The 21651-nt window shown below is 39.8% G+C and overlaps 1 protein-coding gene across 2 annotated transcripts in view; it reads right to left on the bottom strand.

The window, feature by feature from the left end:
- Window positions 1-21651, bottom strand: part of LOC134285461 (sterile alpha motif domain-containing protein 5-like) — a 445200-nt gene that overhangs the window by 101825 nt on the left and 321724 nt on the right. Inside the window, exon 3 of one of the 2 annotated variants that reach the window (XM_062846217.1) lies at window positions 13326-13618. The exons of the other annotated variant lie outside the window; for it this stretch is intronic. Coding sequence (XP_062702201.1) covers window positions 13583-13618 — 36 coding nt within the window. The 3' untranslated portion in view covers window positions 13326-13582. Of the gene's footprint in view, window positions 1-13325; window positions 13619-21651 lie in introns of those variants that run through there. 2 annotated transcript variants of the gene reach the window in all.

Genomic DNA, 21651 nt, shown 5'->3' with positions numbered 1-21651 from the left:
ATGTGCGCTCGTATCTGATTGCAATGGATACGGTCGTTGCCGTGGATGAATTAAATGTGTCTTTACAGCTGATCATATTAGAGTCCGGCGCCGACAGACGGCTTGCGGTAATGACCAGCATAAAAATGATTTCAAATTTACCATGGCAAAAAAGGTGATCATCGTCCAACAAACGCTTGTTATCTGCGTTTTGTTCCCTCTCATATCAACTCGTTCTATAGAGATAAGTGACATTTCATCACACGAACACTAGCGCAAATTTTTCCTCACACAAAAGTGCACGCCGATTCAAAACTTATTCAGATTGCATATGCAAATATTATCCAATCGATTTGGGTAAAACGGGTAAATAATGATAAAACTAACGTCCGGGGTAAGAGTGCAAATATTTTCCTCGCAGTTTCACAACTACATCTACAAAAAAGGCACGCATACATTTGAACGTGATTACCTCTATAGCCGAGTGGTAGCATGCGAGCCAGTTGATCTCAAGCTTGTTGGTTTGGACCCAGTTGCCAACAGATTTTTTGATTAGCGGGGTAACATTGATTGGCTTGACCGACCTCATGAAATGTTCATGGATCATTTCCAGTATGCTTCATTTTAAGTTTTTTACACTTTTCATAAGTCTTATTTTATGAAGTTTGTCATAATCAACACAATGAATTTTCATGAGGTATTCTTATGGCTTCCATAATATTTAAAGAAAAAGACAATTCACACCGTCTTCAGCCCGCACAGACTGAACACATTACTTACACTAGACAACGGACGAGACACAGAACACCCAGTGGCCCAGTGATGAATTTTTCGTTTGACGAACAGGTTCCACCGACTGGAGCGGGAATCGAACTCACACTTCGAGGCTTACGATATGCCTAGACGACTGCCGTCGCTAACCACACGGCCACGAAGCCCACAAAATAATATTTAGTTATAGCAAAAGTTCATAAGGTGTTTTGATGAATTTCGTTAGTATATTCGCTGGGTGAACTAAATCGATATCCCTGATTTCGAATATGCTGTCCAAAGTCATACAAATTATGTGCTTTTTTTGTCACTGTCAAACCGTCTAAACTAATAACGCCTTAAGGTAGGCAAATTTTTAGGGAATTGAAAACCTTCTTTTAATAAATCGTATATTTCATCAACCCGGTTACGGTCGAGTCGTGTACTGAGTACACGCACCATGAAAAAAGCACATTTGTGGTACACAGCGTGAGCGTGGTGTCGCTGAGGGTGGCTGAAGACGCGACTGTTCGAGGGTTAAAAAGGATCACTTTCGTAGTGTGCCGCGCTTGTTGATGAGAGTGAACATTTTCGCTCCCGTCATTTATTTTTAGTTTCATTTTTATCAAATTTTCCATTTTCCTCAGTATTGAATGTTTTTGATTCCTGTATAAAAAGGACCAAAAATTTTGTTTTGGGACTGAATCACCTTCCTCAGCGTCATGCTCAAACTACTATTCTTATATAAGATGATGGTAACAATTTTCGAGCTTTCGGGTATGGATGGGATAGTTCATTTTTTCAAAATTGATTCATAAAGTTACACTCATAGCACAATTATGGGTTAGGTACCTACTCAAGAAGCAGTCATTTCATAATCGATTTTCATACAGAAATAACATTTACATTATTTTTATTTTGCATTCTTATCATTGAAACTCCTTTTTATTGTTTTATATAAAAATCTGCTGAAAATTACTAAAAAGTTGATGAATAATAATGAAAACTACATTAATGGGCCAAAATTGGCTGTGTAACAATTATGGGTCAACTTGTTGTCTACCTATTATTTATTTGGTTACTCAAGTTTTTCTATTTTGTTAATGAATTATCATTTATTCTCGTTAGATCAACTATAGTAGTATCTAATGCTGGTCTCAAATGTCTTAACGAAGCGTGTTTTCATGATTTGAAATCAATTTTTCAAAATTGGGACCAAATCTCCATCCACCCACACCACCGATAAACGCCTAAAAGTATGCAATGTATATGTACGCAGAACTCTCAATTACATATAGGGTAAATAATATAATTTGGACATGTATGTAATTTGGACATGCACGGCGGTATATGTCTTGTTTCGGAGAGCTAATAAAAGTGGATACTTCTCAATATCGATTATTGGATCAAACAGACCCTATTCTGCTGACTTACGTTGAGAATACACTTAACAAATAAGAATTTACTTCAAAATTATCGAAAATGTAAATTATTTCACTAAAACCCCTCAAATGCACAGGTATGCAAGACGACATACACTTCACAGTCAAATACAATATTCACCTCAAAATCGTCAAATTAATAATTGTAAAAAATTGAAAGCCTTATTGCAATGAAATATGTTCAATTAAGAAGCATTGGGCAGCCAAACTCTTAACATTCATCTAGAACGCTAAAAATAGGTGGTGTCCAAAACACATTACAAGTTTTCTACTGTAAATATATTTTGGTCATCTGACGAACTACATGGGGATGCTGTACGATTGCATACTTGGAGGCGTATTCTGTAGGTCTGGCGATATTTTCTCGATTTTATCAAAAACTGTAATAGTTATCAAAATAGATGCCTGTTAAGCGAAAAAATTTGATTATTTACAAGAAAATATTTGTTAATTTATGCTACTTTCATGATAAAGCAGTATTCATGGCTAAACATGGAGATAACTGCCCTGTCCAAATTATATATACCTGAGGGTGTCCAAAACATATATTCGGTGTCCAAAATGCAATTCTAACAGGCGATAAGAAATTGTGATTTTCTCAGCTTAAAAGGCTTTCGTTAAGGTTTTTGTCACCAGGAACGCAAAGTACAATCATATTTCAAGCGTATTAGTAACTTTGGAAAATAAATAATTGATTTCTAAGGAAGCTAGGGGACGAGTTTTCCAACGTTGTCCTCAGCCTGTCCAAAATACATGAATTACCCTATGCTGCACAAAAAGTCACCCATAATTGCGTGATTTTCACGCAGCAATAATGAGTCACTTAAATTTTGTCTGAAATTAGCTTTAATTAGCTGCAATCACATTAGTTTCCACATTAGGAACACAAATTTTACCTTTGTTCTGGTGGCGATACCATTTCGTACTTGAAAATCACTAAAGATCACTTTTACAGAGCTTACGAAAGCAGCGCACGCACTTTATTCACAATCGAAGCGTTACTTTGACAGATGGTTTTGCACCGAACAAAAGTTTTTGAAAATTTGTATGTTATTATTGGAAATACTGTTACATGGGAAAATATTAGGAAAATTTGCTGAAAAACTATGAAAGATACCCCATTTTACTGTAGATTTTTGGTTTACCCTTAAAGAATCTAATTGCTATAACTATTACAAGTTCAAGCTTCTATGTTGCAGGAGCTACAGAACGTATTCTACGAGAAAGGCACTATCACCGCTAGGTGGATTAATCTGGGTTTTTTTTCAAAATATCGTTCACGATTTCCTCCGCGAATCTCTTGACGAATACTGTTTTTTTTTTCAAGGGTTTGTTCAGAAGGTCCTGCAATAATTTTTCAATAAATTCCTTCATTAATTCCCGCAGGAAGTTTTTCTCAGGAATTTATCCTTGGATCTCGGTAGGGTTTTATTCAAGAATTTTACCACGAATTATTTCAAGACATTCTCCGAGGATTTTTCAGGTACATCTGCAAAAATACCTTCAGGAGCTAATCCTTAGATTTTTTCAATGGTTTATCTGGGAGTTCCTCCAAGAAATAATTCAAGAAGACCGCCAGGGATGTCTCCGGAAAACCTGCTGGGATTTCTTCCGGAATTGTTTCAAGTATTTTTCAGGAATTCGTCCAATAGGAATGTCAGTTCTTTTGCTAACCGATAAAATTCAGGAATTTCGACGAACATTTCTTCATAGTTTTCTTTATTGTATACTTCAGAAACATCTCTAGAAACTGCAATTGAGATTTCATACAATGATTTTTCCGGGACTTTGAAAATTTGTCCAAGTATTCCTTCGGAAATTCCTTCATAAATTCATAGAAGGTTATTTTTAGGAATTCGTCCACAAACTCTTTAAAAAGATCAGGAATTTCTCCACAGATTCCTTTAGGATTTTTTTTCCAAGAATTCCATCATGTAATTCTCCGTAGATTCCTTAACGGCAAAATGGTTTTTGCAACATAACTTTTATTAAATGCGCATTATAATATTGAAAAACGTACCTTGAATAATTTGCTTAAAATGTCAACGTTGTACCCTTCATATTCGGAAATGTACCTTAAATTTAGAAAAAAAAATGCTCCTTAGTTTAGTAAGGGTTGTACCTTTAATTATGTGAATCGATCCTTGAAATATTCTCCATTAGTTCCATAAAAATATGTGTTTTGCTCAATAAATGGCTGAAAATGTTCATTAACCCGTCCATGACTTGCTAGAAAAATAATCTTCCAAAACTCGAAAATACATGAGTTCCATTGTGTAGCCCCTCAGATTATGATAGTTTTTTCCTCTGGTCACTCTATAAAAAATAATTTGCTTCATGTAGTTCCCTAAGTCAACAAAAATATTCCCTAAACTCGTAATAATGGTTCCTTACATAGCGCATATTGTCCCTTATATAATGGTAAATGCTCCTTAAACTTGCCTAATTGTACCATAGCACAGAAAAATAAATAGATATGTTCCTTCATAAAAAAGAAACGTACCTTAAATAAGTACGCAGCGTACCTTAAATCATATGAAATGCTCCATAAAATTGCTGAATTGTACCATAGCATAGAAAAATAAATAGAGAATGTACCTTCAGAATGAAGAAATGTACCTCAAAAAGTCAAGCAGTGTACCTTAAAAAATATGAAATGCTCCATTAAATTGCTTAATTGTACCATAACACAGAAACTAAATTGAAACTGTACCTTCAGAAAGAAAAAGTATAACTAACGACTTGGTAGAACGAAAAGCGCAAAAGGCCAAATTGAACACTACCTTATTTTGATGAAATGTGCAACTGGGCTCGACCTTTTTGACACAGTGGAAATATGAAATATCGAAATGTATCGTTGTGGAGAATTATCTCAAAGTTTTTCAAATGCTTATGTTCAAGATAGTATAAACTAATTTAGACTTAAACAATAATGCTTTGGTATGACTTTATTCTGCAGAAAAAATATCTTATGTCCCATAAGTGGTTGGAAAGACACAGAAAGTCGCTAGGATCATATGGATTCCAGAAAACAGACATAGGACTAATATTACCTACTACAAAAAACGAACTGAAACGTGTTGATGGATACCTACGGTAGATCTTAACAGACATATTCTCCGTGCAGCTGAAACCCGCTGTATCGCACCACTCCCGAAGTTAGGACCGACGCACGGATTTGGAGAAAAATCCATCTTCGCTAGTTGAAAACTCCGATTTTTAACTAAATTGAGAATACAATTTTTCAATAATTGTTAAGGGAATTAATGTAAGTGGCCGTCCAAGAATGACGTAGCATTTTAAGGGTGATGGGGAAGTTCCAGATATTGTTACAAACCATGTATTACATACGGAAAAATAGGGGTTGTGTGCTAGTAGTGGACACTGCGCCTGTAGTGGACCCCCTACAAAAAAAAAAACTCAAAAAATAAATGCCCAAATCAACTGTTTTCAGGCAACTTCCACCGGGGAACATCAATTACATTGCAACACAGCAGTTCCTGGCAAACAAATTTTGACTAATGAATGTAAACACTCAAAAGGGTCCACTATAGGCACATTCAGGAAGGTCCACTATAAGCTCCGTCGGCAGCATGACAGATAACATGGAAATCAAATGAGGGGTTCACTATAGGCGCCGAGATATTTGTAAATAATCCCATAGTGGACCCCGGTGGGGCCCATTATAGGCAACATCGATGCATATTTTTAAATGCGTATTCCACTGGAATAATTTATAAATGTTGTATGTTTGACAGTCTTAACATAAAGAGGAGACATGAAGCTTGTTATAAAAATCCACTTTGGAACAATCAACTGGCGCAACATAGCTAAAAAGCCACAGAAGTAAATTTAGATGGCTTAGGGGGTCCACTACTAGCACCCAAACCCTAGGCCACCACTGCCGTAATTCTGCAAAGTGACGTAAGCGACATTGAAAATTTTGGTTATTATGCATCTAGCATAAGCTTATCCTCTAAGTTTTCTCCCATAGATGCTAGATTATGACTAGATCTTGCATCCTAATATAGCGGGCGTACCACAGGATTATTTAAGGACATTTTAAGCAAATTATTCAAGGTACGTTTTTCGATTGTTTAAGGTACATTTTTTTAAATCTATGGGAAAAAAGTTGGGCTGCCATTCCTTAACCCTTTGAGGCCCGAGTGGTCATATATGGCCCTAAATGTAAAATGACAGTATACAAGTGAAGTATACAGTGAAATCTGTCTTTGTCAAAGTAATTGCAAACCTACTCCTCTATTAGGCAAATATATGAGGAATTGTGTTTAGAACAGACTGAATAGCAATGAAAAAAAAAAACAAAGTAAATGGCACACCAGTAGCGTCAAATACTAATGGTTTGTTTTTATTTGTAATAGTTTGAATAGCCTTCTTGATGGCCATGGAATAGTTCTTCCTGTCTTGGGCTGTTCTGTTAAATCTTCAGTAGTAATTTTGTACGTTTTTAGCAACAAATTATAACATTGCATAATCTGCGATTATCCGTAAATCTCTTGGAAACTCGGAAGCCACTCATTAACATTACTAGGATCTATAGTGTAGGACATCCAACCTAACTTGAAGTTTAGAACCTCAGATCTATGCTCGTAACAATAGTCGTATACGCCACACAGAGAAACGTTGAATATTCAACAATGATTAACTGACTGAAGACTAGTATTAATTTCATTTATTTAGTATTACATCAAATTAAAGATAAAACTGCATCAACTATATTTCTCCATAATACACGGTTCGTGGCTGCCGTTCTCCGTCCTCGGTCACGCCCAGTCGTGTTAGCAATCACAGTCTTTGATACCTTTTCGTCAAAATTCGGCTGCCTTTAACTCCAACATTAGCAACACAAGCGATCATACTGTACGAGATAAAAATGTCAAATGAATTCCCTTGACCACGATTGCGTCTTCGAGAGATGGTTGTTGTTCCTGTCTTTTTCTTAAAGAGAGCTGTTTTGGCTAAATGTATGTGTCGTAATCGATTGATCACACACGAATAAACTAATATTATACAAATCATAATCAAAATTGGCTAAAATCATGCGAAAAGCTGGAATTGGACAAATGTCATCGTGTCAGACGATGTTGATTTGATCCACTTTTTTGTTTATTGATCTTCGTTCTACCGCTCGTGCTGTGTGCAAGAGGTAGCGGTCGCGCACGAATGTAACAAAGCAAGCTGACACCCGACCGCGTTAACGAAACGAAGGTAGTGAAAAGTGTCGAATGTTTACAAGCCTGGTCACGCCCGATGCTCGCCAAGTCACGCTCCACCTGATCCGTCCATCGTGCTCTCTTCGCTCCACGACTTTTTGTGTCAACCGGGTCTGTCGCGAACACCAACTTTGCAGGGTTGTTGCAGGGATGCCATATATACAGATTTATCTGTATTATACAGTTTTTTGAGCATCTGTACAGATTGTGTTTATATGAAATACAGATTTTTGATTTGTATAGGATACAGATTTTTCACCCGAATTTTGTATGGGAGACAGATTTCTTAACGAGTGATACAGAAAATCACCTGGCATCGTTGGGTTGTTGTCCGGCATTCTTGCTACATGCCCTGCCCATCGTATCCTTTCGGATTTGGCCACCTTCTGAATGCTGGGTTCGCCGTAAAGTGCAGCGAGCTCGTGGTTCATCCTTCGCCGCCACACACCGTTCTCCTGCACACCGCCGAAGATCGTCCTTAGCACGCGTCGCTCGAAAATTCCGAGTGCTTGCAGGTCCTCCTCGAGCATGGTACACGTCTCGTGTCCGTAGAGGACCACCGGTCTTATTAGCGTTTTGTACATGGTGCATTTGGAGCGTGGGTGAATCTTTTTCGACCGCGATTTCTTCTTGAGCCCGTAGTAGGCCCGACTTCCTTTGAATTTCACGACTGACGTTGTTGTCATCCGTCAGTAAGGATCTGCGGTAGACGAATTCCTCCACCACCTCGAAGGTATCCCCGTCTATCGTAGCATCACTACTTAGACGGATCCGGTCGTGTTCGGTTTCGCCTACTAGCATGTACTTTGTTTTTGAGGCATTCACCATCAGTCCGACTTTTGCTGCTTCGCTTTTCAGGCGGGTGTATAGCTCTGTCACCGTTCCAAATGTTCTGGCGATAATGTCTGTTTGAGAGCACCATAAACCCCACGAACTACAACCATGTTACCCTTGCAAACAATAGCAGCTCAAGTAAACTCAACATTTATCCCACTTCCAATATGATCGACAACCTACTGTCTCGGAGACCTGCTCTCAGCCGTACGAAACTGCAGGTCAAGTGCCATCGGTGGTCATCGTCATCACCATCATCATCATCGGAGGCTCCAGTACACCGGGAGTGATAAAGAGGCAAGATAAGCCTGATAAGAGCGGTGAGAGTTCTCTTGCCAGCGATAACATCGCATCTCATCTCCGGAGGGCAGACTGGCTGAACGAGCCGGACCGAACCACAGTGCAGATCAACCAGACAACCGGACAGCGAGCGATTGGACCAGCTGATCAACTGTGCGCTGGAAGAACAAAGCCTTTGTGCTATGATAAGAGCTTGAGGAAAGAATCAATACATGTGTGATACAACGTTGCTGAAGAAATTGTCCAGAGTGGACTAGGCGCGACTCAAGAGGAAATTGCTTAGAGTGAAACTTTCCATGTTTCTGAATGCATATACTACTTAGCGGATGATATGAATGTGTTATTCGTACCGCAGTACTGTGGCAGTAGGATGCATGTATTCAGAGGAGTTGGAAAGAAGAAGAAAGAGAAGACTGACCCTGTAGTTACGGTCAAGGATAGAAGTCAGCAAGTCCGTGAAACTCAGTAAGCGAGATGAGCTATTGTTCGTGGCTTCGAGTGTCTTTGGCAACACAAAGATATGGCTGCAGAATGCTACGTCCAACAAGGCTGAATCTTCAAAGCAGAATGAAGAACGCGATTTCAAACGCACCAATTGGCAACAGGTTCAGGCTAGGGTTCAGGCTTGTGATGGAACCTGTCAGTAACGTTGTTTGGCGACGGAGTACATGAAAGCTGTTACACCTTTGCAGACAACGGATCAGAATTAACTTCTAACGATTAGAAGCTTGCGGAAGATCCTAAGATGTCTGGAAAGGTTCTTCCTCTCTGTCTGGAACAGAAGGGGAAATATGCGGATAGGATGTTGTGTGGATGTTATTGCAGGCCGTAAGTACGATCAAAGAACTTCAACTGTTCTGTCAGTTATTAGATATGGATCAACTCACGGAACGGTATGGATATCTGCGAGGTTTATCCGTGGACTCGTATTGAAAGGTTAGCACACGAACAACAAAACCATGTTGGACGACTTTGTAAAGATTATGAACGTGCTGGCTATTCTGAAATTTCACACTTGTTTCAACGGAGTACATTACGAAGCGGGGCTGTTGGGACGGTCTGACGAAATTCTTCTGCCGGGCGACAAAGCAGCTGTAGTCCTTTGTGTAGCATATGAAGAAAGGCATGGAGTTGCAGGTATTCTACACTAAAAGATTGTGGAATACTGTTCAAAAGAAATCCCCTCCAGTTGGCTCAATATATTTTATTAAGTTTTTTTCTTTGATTGGTTTCGAGCATTATATTGGACACCATACCTCAAGTGTAGAATTAGCTATAAGTTAAAATACACATAAATATAAACAAAAAAAAAACATACCTCAGATTACAAGCTCCACGAAAAACTCATCAGCTCCATTAGTGACAGATAAACCATTTCCATCCAATCCACTTGCACCACCAAGACCATCCGTACAGACCATCCGGACAGGCCATCGGTTTTAAAGTGACATTGGTCGGTCGCCCTTGGAAGCATGTGTGATATATGTGACGCTGACACAACCCACGCTAAACACACATCGAGCGGAGACTCCACGGACGTCGACTACGACGCCGACGACCAACACCCAGCTTGCGAACATGTAGCGTTCTGCGTTCGAGAATAATGTCATTTTTCAAATGCTGCCTTGCTGCGGCTGCGGCTCCAGTCCAGGCGTAGCCTGACTGCTGCCGCTGAGAACCCACTTCAATCTAGCCGTTGAATTTGGATTTACGACGACGACCGTCGACGCGACGGTTCGACGACGACAACAGCGAGCACTGGAAATGGTCCGCACTCGAGGGAGGATTTTGAAAACTAATTTACGGCGACATCTTCGAGCACGAGCTTGCAGTCGCTGCAGCCGCCGCAATCACAGTCACCACAATTTTGCAAAAGGGACATTCTCTGCTAGCTGGCTGAATCATGCCGCAGCTGCTCATTTCGGGTTGCACTCACCCAATCCGGAGAGTGGAGTTTTTGCACCAGACTGTTGGACGACCGAATAGAAAACCGGCTGGACGTGCTGCATTCGGTTCCTATACACAAAGTAAATTTATGAAATTTAATTACAGTTTGATGTGTTTAATTCGCCATTAAAATTTATTGCTAATTACATTCCGTCTGGGCCCGGTATACTGGGTGGATTAGGCCCAAAGGATCGATGCGAAGCTAGTAGGATTCATGCTAGGTATGCAAGGGCATGATGACGGGAAAAGGCTTCTATTCTATAAGGCCTTGCCTGGAATCTCAGCCAAGGCTTTCTAAAGAACCCGAAAGAAGCTTTCCAAAGCTTCAGGGAAAAGCTGTTCAAAGCATCTGGAAGAAGCTTTTCCAAGCTTCTGGAAGAACCATCCTTGACCTTCTTTGAAAGAAACTTTCCCAAGCTTTTTGGAGACGCTTCTTAAAGCATCCGAAGGAATCCTTCCTGAGCTTCTGGGAGAAACTTTCCCAAGTTTCAGAAGAAAACTTTTCCATGCAGCTTTTCCATGCTACTGGAAGAAGCATTTCTACCAAAGCAACACACATGTTATATAACAGTTACGACAGCGCAAGTTTTGGTTCTATAGAAGTTTATTTTACGTTATTCTAACACAATGTTGAAATAACGTCGAATTAACTTCTATACAACCAAAACATGCGCTGTCGTAACTCTTATATAACATGTGTGTTGCTTGGGTAAGCTTTTGGTACAAGCTTTTCCAATCTTCGGCGAAAAGCTTCCTCAAGCTTACGGGAAAAACTTTCACAAGCTTATGGGAAAAACGTTCCCAAGTTTCTGGTAGAAGCTTCCCAAACATCTTGGAAGATCTTTACCAAGCTGCTGGTAGAAGCATCCCCCAGTTTCTGGAATAAGCTTTCCCAAGCTTCTGGAAGAAGCTTTACAAATGTTTTGGGAGAAACTATCCGAAGCTTCTGAAAGAAACTTCCTCAACCATCTGAGAGAAGCTTCACCAAGCTTCTAGAAGCTTCCGCAAGCATCTTGGAGAATCTTACCCATGTTTCGGAAAAAAACATTTCCAAGCTTCTGAGACAAGCTTTCGCAATAATCTGAGAGTGGCTTTCCCAAGCTTCTAGGAGAAGCTTTCCCACCCATCTAGGAGAATCTTTTCCAAGCTTCTGGAGGAAGCTTTCCCAAGCTTCTGGGAAAAGTTTTCCCAAGCATCTAGGAAAAGCTTACTCAAGTTTCTGTGAGAAGCTTTACCAAACATCTGTAGATAAGCTTTTTCGAACATCCAAAAGAAACATTCCCGTGCCTCTGAGAAGCTTTCCCATGCTTCTGAGAGATGCTGTTTAAGCTCCTTGGAGTAGCTTTCCCAAGCTTCTAGGAGAAACTTTCCCAATTTCCTGAGAAAGCTTCTGCAAAACGCTTTCTCAAGCTTCTAGGAAAAGCTTTCCCAAGCTTTGGAAGAAGCTTTTCCAGCATGTAGAGGGAAGCTTTCCCAAGCATTTGAAAGAAGCTTTCCCTTTCCGAATCATCTGGAAGTGACTTTCTTAAGCTTCTGGGAAAGATTTACCAAGGATCTGAGAGAAGCTTTTTTGGAATAAAATTTTCCAACCTTACACGAGAAGCTTTCTCGGGATTCTTAGGGAATCTTTCCCAAGCTTCTAGGATGAACTTTCCCAAACATCTAGGAGAAGCTTTCCCAAGCTTCTGAGAGAAGCTGTATCAAACTTCTGGTAGAAGCTCTACCAAACATCTGGGTGAAAGCTTTTCTCGAACATACGAAAAAAAAAAACAATTTCTCACAACAACAAGACTCTGGAAGAAATATTCCCTGGCTTCTGAGAGATGCTTACCTAAGCTTCTGGGAGAATCTTTTCCAAGCTTCTAGGAGAAACTTTTCCGCGCCTTTCTAGAAAGCTTTCCTAAAACTTCAGAGAGAAGCTTTTCTCGAACATTTGAGAGAGAATTTCCAAAGTTTCAGAGAGAAGCTTTCTCAAGCTTCTCAAAGAAGCTTTCCTAAACTTTCCCCAAATTTCCTGGAGAAGCTTTTCGAAGCATCTGGGAAAATATTTCCCATGTTTCTGAAAGAACCCTCCCAAAACTTCTGTGACAAGCTTTCCCAAGCTTATGAGAGAATCTTTCTCAGCCTTCAGGGACAATCTTCCTGAAGCTTCTGAGAGGTTTTATCCCAAGCTTCTGGAAGTAGCATTCCTAAGCTTCAACTAGAAGCTTTACAAGCTCGTGAAAGATACTTTCCCAAGCATATGTGAGAATCTTTCCCAAGCATCTGGGTGAAGCATTCCCAATGTTCTAGAAGAAGCCTACTCAAGCTTCTGGAAGAAGCATTCCCAAGCTTCTGGAAGAAGGTTTCCAAAGCTTCTGGAAGAAGCTTTCCCAAGCTTCTGGAAGAAGCTTTCCCAAGCTTTTGGAAGAAGCTTTCCCAAGCTTCTGGAAGAAGCTTTCCCAAGCTTCTGCAAGAAGCTTTCCTAATCCTCTGGAAGAAGCTTTCCCATGCTCCTGGAAGAAGCTTTCCCAAGCTTCCGGAAGAAGCTTTCCCAAGCTTCTTGGAGAAGCATTCCAAAGCCTTTTGGAGAAGCTTTCCAAAGCTTCTTCGAGAAGCTTTCCAAAACTTTTTGGAGAAGCTTTCCCAAGCTTCTGGTGGAAGTTTACCCAAGCATTTGGGAGCAGCTTTCCCAAGCTTCAAAGAGAAGCTTTCCCAAGCTTCTAAGAGAAGCTCTCCCAAGCTTCTAAGAGAAGCTTTCCCAAGCTTCTAGGACAAGTTTTCCCAAGCTCCTAGGAAAAACTTTCCCAACCTTATAGGAAAAGCTTTTCCAAGCTTCTAGGAGAAGCTTTCCCAAGCTTCTAGGAGAAGCTTTCCCAAGCTTCTAGGAGAAGCTTCACAAAGTATCTGTGTAGAAACTTTGCCAAACTCCTGAGAGAAGCACTGCGAGTAGCATTCCCAAGCTTCTAGGCGATGTTTTACCAAGCTGCAAGGGGAAGGTTTCCCAGTTTAGTTCAGATCAATAACGAAGGAGAAATATTTTACATGTGCATCTAGCTAAGCTTAGATCAGTTATGGTAAGATTTCTAAAAGAAATCAATTTTCACATTTTTGACTCTACTTACTACTCTGTTGAAATTTCTCGTGACTCACCTGGAAAAAAGAAGAAAAAAATCACTGATTAGAAAACTTCACCGTCAATTTAAACGAATCAAGAATCCCCATGTCCCGCGGTAAACGACCATCATCCCAAGCGAAGCAATGCTTCCCCGCTATCTGGACCGGCCTCCAAATTAAAAATCACTCAACCATTCTAATCTAAAATTGTCTGTCATGACCCAAATTCTTCCGAAACGCAATCCGAATTCACATATCTGTTAAACAACCACGACGCCGACGACGAAGGACGATGCTACCGGTGTCCCAGGGAATGGAAACTGCAAGGCTTTCCCACCCCCACGTGCGTTTCCCGGATTCAATCAGCAATAACGAGCAACGTGCGGCCAACGACGACGACGACGGAACGAATCAGTCTGCTTCTCGGATCGCTTCAAAGGATCTTCCCGGTGTGGTGGAGCCTACATACACGGCGATACAAACTCCTTGATTGAGCGAGGGGTGCTCATAGGTCCTACGATAGATGACGGCCGGGGTTTTCCCTTTTGAAGATGTAGTAGCATCAGCCACTACTGGGAGAAACCGTACATCACATACACCCATCAGCAGCAGCATGAGCTAGAATGCTCAGGAAGCTATCTAGATAGGTGTGGTAGGCAAACATGATTCGGTCTTACGGAGACGAGACGAACGCTAACGAAACGGCAAGATTTAATTTGAGTCGTCCATTTTCCGAGAAGGAGGTGGCGTGGGATGACACATTTCGGTGCCATTTCTGATTGCGGGTTTCGTTAACAGGTAACCAGGGGTGGATCTAGGAAGGGAAGCATTTGACGACGACGAATTCCTATTTGACGAAAATACGAAGTTTGACAAAAACTATATACATTAAAGGACATGAACAATTTTAGAAAAAGGATCAAAATGCAGAAGTACAAATCAAAACATTTCAGTTTAACAGTCATTGAAATCTATTCTCCGTGTCCTAGAACCACCTCTGATTACGAATTACCATTGCTAACGACTTTTTATTCCTATCCCTGTTCATTGAGGGTCGTAAATTAAATGAGATTGTCACTTGCGATTAACATAGGCATTTGGATTTTGGTCACCGTTTTCGCGAAAATTGCTCTCAGCTTGATAAATCTCAAATGTCTTTTACCATGACTAAGAGACTAACAAACACGTCCACGTGCAAGATGACACGATCTTTAGTAGAATGGAGGTCAACGAACTTGCACAATCTGTAGAGTGGCCTCCACTTTGGCACAATGAAAAAGCCACTTTACCCATCTCCATCAAATGAAAACCGATACAGAAAACCGGTAACCTTGCAGCTATGCCTCTTGATTGCATGTCCAACACCTACACACCATAACACTACTCATTTCCATTCCAAAGAGGACTAAATGGGGATCCCTGACCTAATGCTCTCATTAATGATGGAAGTCATCCGAGCGTGCATGCCAACGGACATGTCACTCTCATGCTGGTGTTGGGTTTGGGTCTGACGTACTCAATAGAAATGCTAATTCATTGCTCATACAAACCCGTGTGTGATTCGACATAATGACGGTGACACGATGATGTCTTCTGAAGGGATTCAAGCTGGGATCATCTATCTCTTCTAGGGCGGACTGACCTATATCCCCTGCAGGCAAATATTCACATTGATTCGAGTAGCTCCTGTCTGATTTGTATACAGTTCAACATAATACATTACAAAATCACAAATAAAGTCATCCAGTAATTACGCAATGGTTTTGCGGCGTAATTCAATCATCCCATTAAAATTTATAAAGCGGACCCCAACATTTCGTATCTTTTTTTATTTTCTCGTTAAGGTTACCAATTTTTGGATAAACTTAAGAACACTTCTCTCAAAAGCTTGGGAAAGCTTCTCTTAGGAGCATTCTACTTTCGTTAAAAACTTTAAAAATCCTCTCCAAAGCATGAGAAAGCATCTCACTGAAGCATTTGAAAGCATCTGTCAGAAGCTTTAAAAAAATAGAAAAATTTCTCTCAGAAGGTTGTGGAGGCTTCTACCAGCAATGCTATTCATACAGAAGTTTCGTGCCTTTACTCATAAATTTTGGAAAGCTTCTTCCAGAAGCTAGGTAAAGCTTCTCTTAAAAGCATGGGAAACCTTTTCCTAGATGCATGAGAAAATTTCTCCCAGAAACTTTGGAAAACTTATTTCAGTAGCTTCTGAAACATATTAACATATTATCTTCTTCAATAAACAACTTTGAAAAGATTCTCTCAGAATCTTGGGAAAGCTTTTCAGAAGCTTTAAAATGCTTCTTCCAGAAGTATGAGAAAGCTTCTATCAGGAGCAAGGGAAAGTTTCTCTCAGAAACTTGTGAAAGCTTCTTTCAGAAGCTGGGAAAGCTTCTCTTAGAATCTCGGTAAAGTTTCTTTCAGGAGCTATGGAGAAAATAATATAGAAGATACTTTCCCAACCTTCCACGAGAAGCTTTCCCAGAATTCTAGAGGAATCTTTTCCAAGCTTTTAGGGTGAAATATCCCAAACATCTGGGAAAAGCTTTCCCAAGCTTCTGGGAGAAGCTTTCCTAAGTTTCTAGGAGAAGCTTTCCTGAGCTTCTAGGAGAAGCTTTCACAAGCTTTGGGAGAAGCTTTCCCAAGCTTCTGGGAGAAGCTTACTTAAATTTCTGCGTGAAGCTTTATAAAGCTTCTTGTAGAAGCTTTACCAAACATCTGGGTGAAAGCTTTTCTCGAACATCCGAAAAAAAAACAATTTCTCAAAACTCCGAGAGAAACTTTCCCAGTCTTCTGAGAGATGCTTAACTAAGCTTCTGGGAGAAGCTTTCCCAAGCTTCTAGGAGAAACTGTCACAAGCCTTTCTGGAGAAACTTTCCCAAATCTTCTGAGAGAAATTTTTCTCGAACATCTGAGAGAGAATTTCCTAAGTTTCGGAGAGGAGCTTTCTCGAGCTTCTCAAACAAGCTTTCTTAAACTTTCCCAAATTTCCTGGAGAAGCTTTCTCAGCCATCTGATCTGAGCTTTTCAAAACTTCTAGTAGAAGCTTTCCAAAGCATCTGGGAAAATCTTTCCATTGTTTCTGGAAAAACCCTTCCTAAGATTCTGAGGCAAGCTATCTCAAGCTTTTCTAATAATCTGAAAAAGCTTAAACGAAGCTTTTGAGAGAAACTTGCTCCAAGTTTCTGGGAAAAGCTTTCTCAAGCTTCAGGGAGTAGCTCTCCTAAGTTTCTAAGAGAAGTTTTCCTTAGCTCTTGAGAGAAACTTTGCCGAGAATCTCGGTTAAGCTTCTCCCATGAACTATGGAAAGTTTCTTTTAGTGGAGCGAACCTGGTGTGATGGTTAGAACAGTTGACTATCAAGCCGAGGACCTGGGATCGAATCCCACTCCCGACAAACTCACAAAATGTGGGTTCTTCCTTCGGAAGGGAAGTAAAGCGTGGGTCCCGAGACGAACTAGCCTAGGGCTAAAAATCTCGTTAATTCAGATAAAAAAAGTTTCTTTTATTAGCTTGGGAAAGCTTTTCCTATATATGAGAAGCTTGGTAAAGATTCTCCCTGAAGCTTCTTACAGAAGATCGAAAAAGAAATATCAGGAGCTTAGAAAGAATCTAGTAAAAGCTTGGGAAAAACATTTCGTGGAGTTAGGGAATGCTTCTACTGAAACCAAGGGAAACCTTCTACTAACAGTTTAGGAAAAATCTCACAGACAATTAGGAAATCCTCTTCCTGGAAGCTTGAAAAAGTTTTTACTGGAAGTATGGAAAAGCTTTGGAGAGCTTCTCCCAGGAGCTTGATAAATTTTCTTTCAAAAACATAAGGAAATCTTCTCTGAGAAAATGTTGTTCCAGAAGTAAAGGAACTAGCTAGCCCATATCAGTAGCTTGAGAAAGCGTCTATCAAAATCTTGGGAGGGCTTCTACCAACAGTGTTGAAATGCTTCTATTCTCGTAAAAATCCTTCCCAAATCCATAGTTCTCTCAATCTTAAATTATATTGAGAAATTCATTACGAAATTGTGTTTATATTTAGATGTGTTTGTGAACTGCATAAAATTTTCAGGTAAATATTTCAAAATACTTCCATGAACTCCTACATTTTTCCTCTATGACGAGGTTCTCCATGGGTTCTGCCAGAAATTCTCCAGTAAATTTTGTTACACACTTGGAACAGAATGCCGAGATCGGCTGTGTGGCTCGGTTAAAGTTCATTTTGCTGAAATCTTGGCTAAATGCTTGACGTTTTATGTGTGATGACAGCGGCACCCATGGGTGCTGCTATGAATAAACATGACTATTTTTGCTGATATCTCAGTCAAATTGCGATTGCCGAGCGCTTGGCTGTGCGAATTTGGCAAAAGAATGTAAATTAGCCGAGCTCAACTAAGTGTGTAAGGTTGTTACGTAAGAATATGACTTGCGAACCCCTGTGCGATGTCGGAGTTATTGTATTGAGTTCTCCAAATTTTATCTCACGAAACCTAATGCAAGCCTATCCATATACGTGAGAACAAAAGATGTTTACAAAGTTCTTACAGATAGATTAACACGGGAAATCTGAACACAAACCACTACCACACAGGAATTTGGATTGGTCAATTTACGTGTGTATTGTTTTACCGTCTGATTTCTCTGTCATCTACGTTTTGTTTACCATGTCACTGAATCAAAATCAGTGAAAACAAGAGACTGAACGGGCGCATTAGAATTTGTACAATTCTGATGTGGAGAAATCACCGTAGATGTAAGTGTTGTTTTATGTTTAATATAATCTTAATTTTAATAAAGTTGTTTTATAGCTTTGTAGCATACGGCAATATGACCAACACAGTGTTTTATTTGCCTCGCTGGAAGAACGGTGTCCCGCATAAGTCGTGTTTTCAACAAAGGTGGTCATAAGTAATCCTTAAAAACCAACAAAAAAAGAATGATCTACCACCTATTCATAGTAGACGATCGGCGTCACTAGCAATAGAGCCGGCAGAGTAAGTAAAACTAGACGGAAAGTTTACTTGTGCAGCATGCTTGCCTGGTACTCATGATAATTCTTGTTGTAGCGATACGTAACATCTGGGACAAATGTGGCCTATGCTGTAGGCTCATACTTACGATAAAACGGAGCATAGTTTAGTGAGTAACATAAACACAACACAGATTCCCAAAAGAAGGCACAATATAGCGACCGAAACGTCTGATGAAAGCTTAAGAATCCATTTTTGATTTATTCCTCCAAAGACTGAACGTCATTCCCTTCCAACATAATCACCAACAGTCGAAATTCGAAGAAAGTCTCTACATAACTGCATGTCAAAAAACGTAGGCAGGCAATACGAAGTTTTCCGGGACAGCTAGTTATTAATAAACAATCATGTTTGGATTTATACAACATTTTCAAGAAATCACCTATGTTGTTGCTGCTGTTTGTTATAATACTTGTTTCTGTATAAATTCACTTATGTATCTAATGTATACATTATAAATCACCTAATTTGTTCTACTCATCACTCGACTTGGGTTCTATTTGATCGAATTAGTATTTAAGCGGTAAAGATTGAACAAATGTTTGCTAATACTTGTTTTCTCATCGATTTGCATTTTCATGTGTTTTTAATAAAATTGACCTGTATGTTCCTACTGTCCGTAACTTTGAGATGCTGGCCATAGCATTTTTCTCCTCAATTATGTTTCAGTATTTTTTTCCTTTTGGATGCTATTGATGTTGGCACAGATTTTTGTTTCAGTATATCGATTCCACGGTTATAAAAGCAAGTTACATTTATGATGGTTCACCAGTACTGCATTACGACGTGCCATAAGGTCATTCTCGTTACGTGCGACATCCTCCAAATTTCTATCCCGAATATTCAAAGGTAAATCCTGATCTATGTAAATATCTATCCCTTCTCACATACAACCTTCTAGCAGCAACGGTTATCAAACTTCCCTGGTTGACTTTAAGGACGTGGCCCGACGTCAGAGCGTTTGAAATGCGTGCGTTGAGGATGGTGTGCTAAGTTAATACACCATCATGGCTAAAATTACATACAATTCACGCTTCACATTATAAGAAACGTGAATTATTTGCAATGTTTTTTAAACTTTTTTTTTGTATTGGAAAAACTTGTAATTAGAAGGCACGAAATGTTGCTAATTGACAAATTGATGAAATTTGTGAAAACAAAAATCCCGTTCTGGTGGGATCCGAACCCACAACTCCGTATTCGCTAGACCGCTGCATTAACCAACTAAGCCACCGAACAGAACAAGTAATAATTGTGCGGAATAGATAGCCAAACTGACTCCGAAGCCACACCGTAAACAATCCTATTTCACAAACCCATCTCTCTTTCGGCTTAGATGCCAATCCTCAACACACTCACGTTTGTGCCCACTAACTACAAATTAGAGCGAAATTATTTTTATGAATACGAGACATACTTACTCGGTTTTACTTCACTTACTCATTGAAGTGTATTAGAAATACTATAACTAGTATTTACAAAAAAAATTATTTTGAAATCTTGACTATAATCTTTAGACACGTTTTTTGGAAATATTTGGGCACCTCGGAAAACGTATGTCTACATTACTATTTGTGTTGTTCTTCTGCCTCTTCTTCTATTGCGCCGTGCTGGGAATCTAACCCAGTCGTTTTCAGCATGCTATTGTCCTTCATGGGCCACAATATCCCTTTCGGGATGGAGCGCAAAAAAGTGAAATTTCCATAAAAAATGCTCAAATATAGCTCTCCAGCACTCTTAGATTATCCAACAAAACATCAATTGTTATCCTTCATTTGGAAGAACCACTCTTTATCTGTTGATTTCTAGCTTAGACTACTTAAATATATCGAAAATAAAAAAATATGCGACAAATAAAACTTTTTCATGGTTTTCGGTTTTCGTCCACTTCTTGTTCAACTTGTTGTGGTAAAACTCACTTGCAACGTAAACAAAAGTTTGTTTGCACACATATAAGTATAAGTAAAAGTTCAATTACTGAAATAGCTTACATTACATAGAACAAAAGACTAAACAGATAAAAACGAATATGCAATCCTGTTATTGCTTAACATTACAATTGCGCTGATTCGTTACGAAAGGGATATTTGTGTACTCTAACTCTAAGATAAAACAAATCTGCACATCTGGCAACACTGATGCCCCCGAGTATCTCAATCAACAGTAGTCATTCATTTCCGACATCATTGGCGGCCGCGGGACGCGCGCTTCTGACTTGGAGGTCCGCACATATTTAAATCGCCATAAATCAGCAGCTGGCGGCGCGGCGATTCCGTTTGGAACACACGCACGCGCTCCCAAAACAACATCTGGTAGCACTTTTTCACTACTCAATTTACGCCTCCTCGCTCGCGTTGGACCGGCGCGGCGTATAAAATAACTGGGGGAAGATTTTCGGAGATTGATCGTTGACTCCACACTTGTCGAGACGAGACAATATAAACTCTCGACACCCAGCAGCAGATGGCTAAACTGGCTGGCTGTGGGGATCTTCAGTTGATAAATTGAAGACGGAGATGTCTTATGCGCGTGGCAGTAGAGATCATGTAAGTTCCACCGAAGATAAATTAAGACATGGCTAGCAGTACATAGTTCTCGATGTTAGTACCTACTGTCTATCGCTTTGAACAAGACTGATTGATGAGACTGATGAAACGGTGTGTTGAATTAATTTTCCCGTTTGTTGGATTCAACTATGCTGTTTATTTATTGACTGATTTGTTTGTGTTAGTTTGGTTCATCTACTTTTTCTACTTGGCGTAACATCGTAATTGGAACAGAACATGATTGTCAACCGAGATTTCAATGGGTGCTTACACAGATATTAACTGAGTGTAACAGATATTAACGAGTGTATTTTTGCATTCGAAACCTGTATGAAATGCATGAAAATACTAATCGCCCAAGGATTACATAAAAAAATCTATTAAACTTTTCACTGGATACCCAAGCAAGCAAATCCTACATAATAAAAGAAATTGATTGGAGAAACAATCTGGCATCCATGCCCCAAAACCATCGCCATTCATCAAGCGGTGCTAATTTGAGC

The sequence above is a fragment of the Aedes albopictus genome, chromosome 1 (assembly GCF_035046485.1).
Source record: "Aedes albopictus strain Foshan chromosome 1, AalbF5, whole genome shotgun sequence".
Taxonomy (NCBI): domain Eukaryota; kingdom Metazoa; phylum Arthropoda; class Insecta; order Diptera; family Culicidae; genus Aedes; species Aedes albopictus.
Note: the sequence above shows the minus strand (reverse complement) of the source record. Positions and strands in the feature narration are given on the sequence as shown.